Genomic DNA, 9540 nt, shown 5'->3' with positions numbered 1-9540 from the left:
GTGCTCTTCCGATCTGGGGAGGAAGAAAGAATTATACGAACTTGACTTTCGTGTTTTCGGCGATTTCTTTTTTTTGGCCGTCTGTGGAATGTCAGTCTTTGCTTTCTCGTCGGGGCTTTTGCTCTCGCTTATGGTCGGTGGTCTTATTTGTTGGTCCCTCTGTTGCACCTCTTCCGTGACGCCGGTCACGTTGATGGTCCACATGGTCGATTCGTTGTTCGCAGTGGGTAGCGGAGAATCCGTATCGTCGTCGATACGCGCGCCGGTTTCTTCCACTACAGACGACAAAAACCAATGAGTTCGTAGTAATTGTTAATATCATAAAATCCTTAAAAATATTAATATCAAAACCGTTTTCTCTCTCTTACCTACGTTTCGAATACCCTCCATGAGATCTTCAGGTTCACTGAATTCCTCAATCACGGTATTCTCTAGTACTGTTCTGTGTACTGTTTCCGGCACTGATATCGAGATATTAGTATTTGTCGCTTGAGCTATTCGCGTCTCCTGTTTTACCGGTTCATAGTGCGCCTGTTAGAAAATTATTCAAATTGAATCTTCGCAATCGCTTATTTCTTCTGAAATAAAAGGTAGTAAAGAAAGGCCAATTTTACGAACTAAAATAAAGTTTCTTTACTACCTTCTAAAACTGTTGAATTATTTTTTATTTTAAAGATACGTTAGAAGAGTCTTCGTTGCTCTCTAAAATTGCTAAATTATTTTTTATTTTAAAAATACGCTTTACCGGTTCATAATACGCCTGTTAGAAAATTATTCAAATTAAATCTATGCAATCGCTCATTTCTTCTAAAATAGAAGGTAGTAAAGAAAGGTCAATTTACGAACTAAAATAAAGTTTCTTTACTACCTTCTAAAACTGTTGAATTATTTTTTATTTTAAAGATGCGTTAGAAGAGTCTTCGTTGCTCTCTAAAATTGTTAAATTATTTTTTATTTTAAAGATACGTTAGAAGAGTCTTCGTTGCTCTCTATGATATGAATATGTACCTTTAAGTGTTCGAAGAATTTCAACTGAATGCTAAATTCAGAACTACACAATTCACACTTGAAGACGTTAGCCTGGGCTTCGCTAGTCGACTCGATCGCCGCATTCTCCTGACTCGATTTACTACTGTCTTTCCGCGCCGCGTTCTTCTTCGCGTTCTGCTGCTGCTTCAGCTTACGAGGTATCCTCTTCTTGTGCGGCAGCGTTCGCTTGGGTCCGGATGCCGACGCGGCGTCCTCACTGCTCTCCGTGGAGACCTCAACGTCGTATTCACTTTTGACGTTGATAAACTCCTGCTTCACGTTCTGCGTGATCCTCTTGAAGGGTTGCAGCGGTGGGTACACGGACGGGGCGGCGTTCGGTTCCGGCACCGCTTGAATGGCGTACGAGTTCACCGGCGCCAGGGTCTCGAGGTGCGAAACGTCCGGTAGCGTCGGGTCGTCGTGCTGCGACTGGATGTGGAGCTGCTGCTGCTGCTTCTGCTGCTGATGCAGCTGCACCGCGACCAGGGCCGCGGCGAGTCTGCGGTCCTCCTGCATCACACAGTTCACATTCTACATGCAAGGTATAAATATACTGGCTGTACGGACATTAAGTAACATATTACAACCTCTGTCAATTCGTGCGAATTGTTTAACGTGGACGTCAGCAGGTCGTCCGTCTCGTAGTATTGCGCGCCCGCGCCGTAGTCCGTGCCGACGCCGGCGTTGATCATGTCCACGACCATGCCCTCCGAGATCAAATCGCTGCTCAGTATCAGCGGCACCGCCTTGCTCAACGACTCGCCGTCGGCCCTCTGGATGGCGATGTACTGAGCACCCTCCATGCCCTCCAGAAGCACCGCCTGAGCCTCCTCCGTTGTAACTTCCATAACTGAGTATTCTGGATACAACGACTAGTAACAGTCTTTCGCAACCTTTCACCTATCTATACATGCCAAATCTGTGAATCATAAAGAAAGATGAGTGTGAAACAAATAGCATTTTATACACATAATATAGATATCATTTTCAAAACAATAGCCAACACTTAACCCTTTAACAATAATGAAAAAAATTTACATAAAATGATTAACTTATTCATTAAGCTTTTCATCGTCGCGTGACAAAGTATCACTTCTGTGTATTCTAAATATATGTAATAATAGTGACTTTTATTTAAGTTGACAAGAAAATTTATATTCTATTTTTTATGCATACGGTACAACATCTTTCATTCTTTCTTTACCAAGAAGATTCTCGTTAGCATTAAGATCGTTGCGATTAACGAGGTACTTAATCCATCGTGATTAATGAGATTAGACAATATCCCTTCTTATCAGACACCAAGTTCTAACGACACAGATAATACGTTTTTTTTTTAGCGCTTTCCGAACGAGGCAATGTCAAAATAAGAGAGGAAAAAAACTTCACAAATAAAGTCAGTCCACGGGCGGCCCAAAAATAGAGCCCCCGCCGGGTGCGCCGACGGAGTTTGAATTTGGCGGCGGTGGGGCACTTGGACACTGACAGCGGGGACCCAAGGTCACTGCACCCGGACCGCACGGAAAATCACGGAGCCGCGCCTTGAATACGCGTCCGCGCGCGGAAAAATACGCTCGCTCTCACCTCCGTTTAGCGTAATTCGCGCGCCCGGCCGGGCTGCTCGTCCTCGTCCCGCGGGCCGCGGGCGACATAAACAAAGCGAAATATTGAAACACTGTAGGGCAAAATGTGACAACAGTGCTTGGCTCCTGACGCCATTAGACCGGAAGTCTACCCCTCCCACGCCGCCCGCGCAACGTCGGCCAACGTGAGCGCGTGGCGGCGACGGAAGGCCCTAGGTCGGCCCGGTCGGCCGTCGGGCGTCGGGCGACGCGATCCCCGGCGAGCGTTCAGCTCTCCCCGCGCGGAGAACGGCCCGATTCCTCGCTCCCGAGCGCGGAGCGACGCGACGAGGCGCGCGCGGGGACCCCGTCCGTCGCCCGCGGCTCTCTCGCGTCCCGGCGTCGCGCCCGCGAAGATATTTTTCTCGCCCGCACCTTGGCGGCACTGACTCCGCCAGCGGGCTTCTTTCCCCCCTCCCCCCCTCACCCTTCCCCTTCGCCCTGCGGTAGCTACAGGGAGGGGAGTCGCGACCTTCCGGTTTTCCGATGGCCGTGCAAAATATCGCGAAATGTCAAATTAGCATACCCGCGGCGAGGTGCGTGTGCGTGACTCTACGGCGTTTCGGCGCGGCCGCGATCGAGCCGGCGGCGTGGTGCTCCGGCGGCCGGTGACGTTTGCGGCACACGACGGGCGCCGACGAGACGTCGCTTCGTCGTCGTCGTCGTCGCTGCGAAACGGTGAGGCACCCGTCGCGCGCACATCATATACTCGAACGACGCGAAAACTAAAGGGGTTAGAGTCTAGAGAGGAAGCACCTACGCTGTCACTCAGCTGATTCATTCCCCCCCTCCTTCTCGCCAACGTACGGTGTCTTGCTCCATCTTTTCCCCCCTCTCTCTCTCTCTCTCTCTCTCTCTCTCTCTCTCTGTCTGTCTGTCTCTCTCGTTCTCTGACATGGCAGTAGTGCGCAGAGATATTTTTTGTTAAATTTGACGTGGTTTGATGTTACGGGCGAGGAGCGTGTAAACGAACGTGATCCATAAGAGAGAGACGTTGAGGGAGCATTGGGCGACGTATAACGTGTTTGTCGACAAGTAAACATTGTAATTACGATCAAATGACGCGTCATTTTGTAACCGAAAATCTTCACTTTCTAGTGCAGCGGAAAGTCAATGTTACATTTGTCGTACAAATTTTTCAAGCTTGCAGCCTAAAGGAACCTCAGTCAATTAACACACTTGACAAATTTGTACAAATGTAATACTTTAGCTTAACACTTTCCACGCTTCAGACAATCAACTCTATTAAAAACGAAATTTAGTTAAGTGTGCTACTAATTTTTGTTAGCAGAAATACAGCAGACTCCACTATCAAAATATGATTACAGATTCACTACAGAAACTGATAAAATTTAGTAACTAGAAATAATAAAATATTCGTCAAGTAAAGGATCATTTGATGACATGCTCGATTTAAACGGTTATGAAATCGACAGATTTTGCTTTGTAACTACTAGTGTGTCGCTAATCTTTTGCTTACTGGGGCCTACAATTATTTTATTCAAAATAAATAAGCGATAGAAAGTGCCTTGAACTCTGATTTTAATCTATGATTCCTGATTGTTGCTGCAAAGCCCAGTCTGCAGTGATTGCTCGCCTTTTCAGAACAGGGCCTGTGGTCGCAGGCTGAAATTATGATGTGACAGTACCCGAAGCATCCGAGGAGAGTGATGGCTTCGATCTGCCGACGCTGGAGACTATGGATATTGCCTGTGCTGACCTGCTTGTACGCGCTGCTTATCGTTATACTTGTACCAATCTTGCTAGTCAACTCCATCAAGAATGGGATTGAGAAGCAAGATCAGGGTGCGCTGGTGGGTGGAGCTTTCGTCCTGCTGGCGCTGCCCATCGCCTTTTACGAAATTGTCCAGCACATGATATACTACACGCAACCTAGGCTACAAAAATATATAATAAGGTGGGCTGCGAAGATTTAGCTTGCAGAGTTTTCTTCTCAATTAAGTCGCAAATCGTGTACTGAATATGAAAATTTTGTTCTTCTGTTTTCAGGATATTATGGATGGTACCTATCTACGCGGTGAATGCTGTAAGGAAAAAATTACAAATTCTTACGTATCGCCAAAAGTGTGGAAATATTTATTCAGTTTGTTTAACGAACGCTTTCCGTTTGTACAGTGGTTAGGTTTGGTGTATCCTGAAGGAAGTATATACGTGGACAGCTTGAGAGAATGCTACGAAGCTTATGTAATATACAATTTTATGATGTATCTACTGGCCTATCTGAACGCCGACCACCAGTTGGAGCACAGACTGGAGATCTCTCCTCAAGTGCACCACATGTTCCCCCTGTGCTGCCTACCCGATTGGGAGATGGGCAGAGAATTTGTACATATGTGCAAGCATGGGATTTTACAATATACAGCTGTTAGGCCTATTACAACTTTAATATCGTTGTAAGGAATTTTGTGTTATCAATAAAGACATCTATATCTGCTGTCATGTGTCGCAACATTTTAATGGATATCTGTTTTTTTTTTTGCAGCATATGCGAATTGAATGGAGTCTATGGGGAGGGTGAATTCAAGGGGGACGTCGCTTTCCCGTACATGATTGCTCTAAACAATCTGTCGCAGTTCGTCGCCATGTACTGTCTGGTACTCTTTTACCGTGCCAATGTAGAGGCCTTGAAGCCAATGAAGCCAATCGGAAAGTTTTTATGCATCAAAGCTGTCGTGTTCTTCTCGTTCTTGTAGGTATCGGTTGTGACGTTCGGATATCTTAGAAAAATACGCAACGAGACGCGCGGAGAAATATACTCTTGTGCTCTTTCTTTGCAGTCAAGGAGTGCTAATAGCTCTTTTGGTATACTTCGACGTCATATCGAGTATTTTTGGTACGGCTGACTCAGATACGGCTGCCATCAGAAATATATCGTCCAAACTGCAGGATTTCCTAATTTGCATAGAGATGTTTTTAGCCGCGGTGGCGCATCACTATAGCTTCTCTTACAAACCGTTTGTCAATTTGGCGCAGGGTCAAGCATGGTGGGACGCATTTAGGTAACGTAAATTAATGAACACTATTTGTGTGAAGCAAATACCTTTCGAATAAATTAAAATGTCTATATATTTTAATAAAAAAAAAAAAAATTACTCGCTGGCACTGATTTCGAAATTAAATTGAATATCGAAATAATATCTCTAATAAATTAATATACTATCCTATGGTATAGTATTAATATAAATATTGATATATAAATTTATATAATTAATATAAATATTGATTTATTTTTACAGAGCAATGTGGGACGTTTCTGACGTGCATAACGACATAAAGGAACACTTGGGCGTCGTCGGCTCGTCCCTAAGCCGCAGGATACGCGGACGCGGTGCATATCAGCAGGCTTGGGGAAGCGCGACGGAGCGTACGTCGCTCCTGCCCGAGGCCACGGTGGTGGTGAGCCAAGCGAGAAGCGCGCCTGCCTGTTCGTTCTCGGACTACAACACCGAGGCCGGACTTAACAATAATAATCCATCCGTCGGAGAATCCGAGGAGGCGACCGTGAACACGCTGGACAGCAGTAACGCCATCAATACGTAGCCGATACAACCCGAATTCATCCGCGTGGGAACGGTACTAGGTACTCGGCGTCCGTTGCCAGACCGGCTTACTTTAGCGCGGACAGCGCTCTTTAATATTCTAAATGGAAAGGGAGGAAAACATATATTTATATATATAGTTTTCCAACAGCGTTCTCCAGCGTACGCAATTGTACAAAATCATCATGATCATTTACTACATCACATGCGTATCGCGTCAAAATGTATTGATATATGCGGTGTATCCCGGGACCGCGTGATGTTCCTTGAATCACGGTCGATTCGGAGATGATCTTCCATCAATGAGAATGTATGGGACAATTCTTGACAATTGTATCTGACATTCTCATTCTGAGCTCGGAACTGAAATTCTGTATTTAAATTTCGCCCGAAATTGATAAGAATCTGCGAGATCTCGAATGTCTATTCCATCGTGAAAATCGTCGGTATTGAATTAGCTGAAGGATTTCTAGGAAAGGGACATCTCGGCAGTCTCGGGACATCCTGCGCGACGCGATTTATGACTTAAGGAATTTGATACGACGAGCGATGAATTTTTTGAGGAACTCGCTTTGTTACGTTCTTACTTTGCGAAAAACACTCGTGCATTTTATGTTACCAAATGATATATAGTACCAAATACTATGTACATAAATTTATATATACGTAGAAAGAAATGTGATCCCGTAATGATATTTGTACATACCTTGAACGACTAACGCGTCACAAAACATCACATTTTATCACACGTCCAACAGATGTACTGATCTTATTTTTTTTTTCTTCCACTTGAGGTCTGTTTTTTATAGCTGAACTGGCTACACTAGTTGAGAGTTTATCTTTCTTCTTCCAATATAGAAAGAGAAAGATAAACTGTGAACTGCAGCAGTTCAGCTATAAAAAACAGGCCTTTGATGTATCGAAGGCCACAAGAACGAGCCGTCCGGATATTAGGCGACTCGAGTTCTCTATCTGTCCGTATCCGTTCTATTCTTTTTCGCTTTATATATATATATATGTATACATATATATTATATACACGCGAATGTGTATATCGCACTCTGTATATTAATTTAAATTTATTTTACGATTACACTCTATATATCAGAAATAAAGGCTGTGTACGTTTGCATTGACCCTTACAGAAAGCTCGACTCTTCCAGCGGTTTTGTTTCCACGAAGAGAAAGGAAAAGGAAAAAAAAACGTCCTTTGATATTTATATTTTTTAAGAAGCGAATTCTCGCGCGCATGTGTCTTTTTCAAGTGTGCCGAATTTTGTGCCACCTGCGTTTCTCACGTTCTTATTTCTAGCTTCAGTTGGGTCGAGTCACGTGTCACTTGCGGTTTCCCGCGTCTGGACGCGTGCGTGTGACGCGATAATCAGCTGATCCGGCTCACCCGTCAAAAATCTTTCGAAAACGTTTCGAATTTAAATTTAAATAACTTCAGGATGACGAACAGAAGTTGCTAATGACGACCACTTTCCCTCACACCGTCTGGAATAACAATCTCCATTTTGCGCTCTGCATTGTGTCTCTGGTATTATTGTAATACGATATACGCGATAAGGGAAGGAAATGGCGAGTAACGGCGTCGAGGTGGAATCGCTGCGAGAAACGACACGGGACGTGGAGCAGAAAATGAACGGAAAGGCGAACGAGGAGCACGAGGAACGTCAGTATTTGCGGCTTATCGAGAAGGTTATTCAGACTGGAACAAAGAGGAGTAATCGCACCGGCGTCGACACCTATTCCATCTTCGGCACGCAAATGCGATTCAGTTTACGAGACGGTATTATAATTCATATCAGTCTACTTGATAAAGCAAAGATAGTCGGTAATAATTTTTAGACGCATGGCACACATAGTTGCATCTAGTTGTATCTTTCAAAATAATTTATAATTCTCCACAGTGCCAGTAGAAATACATGACAGAATATGAGGGTAGATTTGACTGCAAAATCTACTGACAAAACTTGATATGTAGATGCAGTTAATGCCAATCTCTCGCAATATTGTCTTTGAAACTGAATGACATAATTGCTAACATTTTGCTCACTTGGTCACAGATGTTTTTCCACTACTGACAACTAAACGGGTGTTCTGGCGAGCGGTGGTCGAGGAACTGCTGTGGTTCATCAAAGGATCGACAAATTCCAAGGAGCTAACGGCTAAAGGTGTTCATATTTGGGACGAAAATGGCTCGCGAGCTTTCCTGGACTCCTACGGCTTCACCGATAGAGAGGAGGGCGATTTGGGACCTGTCTACGGTTTCCAGTGGCGGCACTTTGGGGCTGAATACAAAGACATGCACACAGATTACACTGGGCAAGGTACTTTTGATAAAAATATTCTTTAAACAAATCACTATAATTCTCTTCTTGATATATTTATAAGAAACGCAAACGTATGATTAAAAATTAACGGGGTGTACATACTGATTTTAGGAGTAGACCAGTTGAAGGAAGTTATCCACAAGGTAAAGCATTCTCCGGAGGACAGACGTATTATAATGTCCGCTTGGAATCCGGCCGACATTCCGAAGATGGCATTGCCGCCGTGCCACGCTTTCGTACAGTTCTACGTAAATAACGGCGAATTGTCCGCGCAGCTTTACCAGAGAAGCGCGGACATGGGTCTGGGGGTGCCGTTTAACATAGCGTCGTACTCCCTGCTCACCTACATGATCGCTCATGTCACCGGATTGAAGGTGAGGAAGGGACGGACACACTCACGCCGCACACACTCACTCCAAATTTCAGACGACACGAATGTTCCAGTTTTCTATTTCCTTTTATTTTTTTTTTTCAGCCAGGAGAATTTGTACATACAATGGGAGACTGCCACGTCTACGTCAACCATATAAGCGCCCTCGAGGAACAGGTGAAACGCGAACCGCGCAAGTTTCCAAAATTAAAGATAGTCAGAGAGGTCAAAGATATCGACGATTTCATTGCCGAGGATTTCGAATTGATAGATTACAAGCCGTACTCCAAACTCTACATGAAGATGGCTGTCTGAGCTACCTCGCTTTCGTATAAGCTTAAGTCCTCTGGAAGGATCTATGTTAAAATTTTACATTTCGCTCTCAGTAACATTCGTGGTAATTAATGAAGGCGACACTGATTTTCCTGTTTAACGTACTTAACTAATAAACCAACGTGCTAATCTTTCTATAGTATTTCTCTGATCAGTATTCGGATACACACACCGATTAAGTGGTAGTACTTTCAATTACAATATTTTCGATTTAAGAGAGATAAAGAGAGAGAGATACAGACGTAAAAAAATTACCTCTATTAGTTCGAGTTCTCTTTGTGTGTGGGCTG

General features: G+C 44.2%; 3 protein-coding genes across 10 annotated transcripts in view; 2 read left to right on the top strand and 1 right to left on the bottom strand.

Annotated features, from left to right (window-relative positions):
* Positions 1 to 2752, bottom strand: part of LOC105453513 (zinc finger protein 271) — a 4394-nt gene extending 1642 nt beyond the window's left edge. The window contains exons 1-5 of one of the 2 annotated variants that reach the window (XM_011695543.1): positions 2614 to 2752; positions 1617 to 1948; positions 1009 to 1560; positions 369 to 531; positions 42 to 275 (exon numbers count right to left, since the gene is read on the bottom strand). In XM_011695543.1, the coding sequence (XP_011693845.1) occupies positions 42 to 275; positions 369 to 531; positions 1009 to 1560; positions 1617 to 1877 (1210 nt within the window). In that variant the 5' untranslated portion in view covers positions 1878 to 1948; positions 2614 to 2752. The remainder of the gene's footprint in view (positions 1 to 41; positions 276 to 368; positions 532 to 1008; positions 1561 to 1616; positions 1949 to 2613) is intronic. The other variant, XM_011695544.1, reaches the window with a different exon arrangement.
* A 360-nt stretch (positions 2753 to 3112) lies between these two features.
* On the top strand, positions 3113 to 7326 carry LOC105453512 (transmembrane protein 184C). Of its 7 annotated transcripts, none has more exons than XM_011695541.1 (7): positions 3113 to 3329; positions 4262 to 4569; positions 4662 to 4698; positions 4788 to 5065; positions 5155 to 5361; positions 5450 to 5671; positions 5909 to 7326. In XM_011695541.1, the coding sequence occupies exons 2-7, from the start codon at positions 4322 to 4324 to the stop codon at positions 6210 to 6212; spliced, it is 1296 nt and encodes a 431-aa protein (XP_011693843.1). In that variant the 5' UTR covers positions 3113 to 3329; positions 4262 to 4321; the 3' UTR covers positions 6213 to 7326. The 7 variants fall into 7 exon arrangements, with proteins under 7 accessions (XP_011693843.1, XP_011693841.1, XP_011693842.1 ...); XM_011695539.1 differs by having other exon boundaries at positions 4257 to 4569; XM_011695540.1 differs by lacking the exon at positions 3113 to 3329 and adding an exon at positions 3519 to 3624 and having other exon boundaries at positions 4257 to 4569.
* A 115-nt stretch (positions 7327 to 7441) lies between these two features.
* LOC105453511 (thymidylate synthase) lies at positions 7442 to 9385 on the top strand. The gene is made up of 4 exons (XM_011695534.1): positions 7442 to 8003; positions 8281 to 8544; positions 8659 to 8921; positions 9023 to 9385. The coding sequence occupies exons 1-4, from the start codon at positions 7790 to 7792 to the stop codon at positions 9230 to 9232; spliced, it is 951 nt and encodes a 316-aa protein (XP_011693836.1). The 5' UTR covers positions 7442 to 7789; the 3' UTR covers positions 9233 to 9385.
* The last annotated feature ends 155 nt before the right edge of the window (positions 9386 to 9540 follow it).

Source organism: Wasmannia auropunctata, unplaced genomic scaffold (genome assembly GCF_000956235.1).
Source record: "Wasmannia auropunctata unplaced genomic scaffold, wasmannia.A_1.0 LD335999.1, whole genome shotgun sequence".
Lineage (NCBI taxonomy): Eukaryota > Metazoa > Arthropoda > Insecta > Hymenoptera > Formicidae > Wasmannia > Wasmannia auropunctata.
Note: the sequence above shows the minus strand (reverse complement) of the source record. Positions and strands in the feature narration are given on the sequence as shown.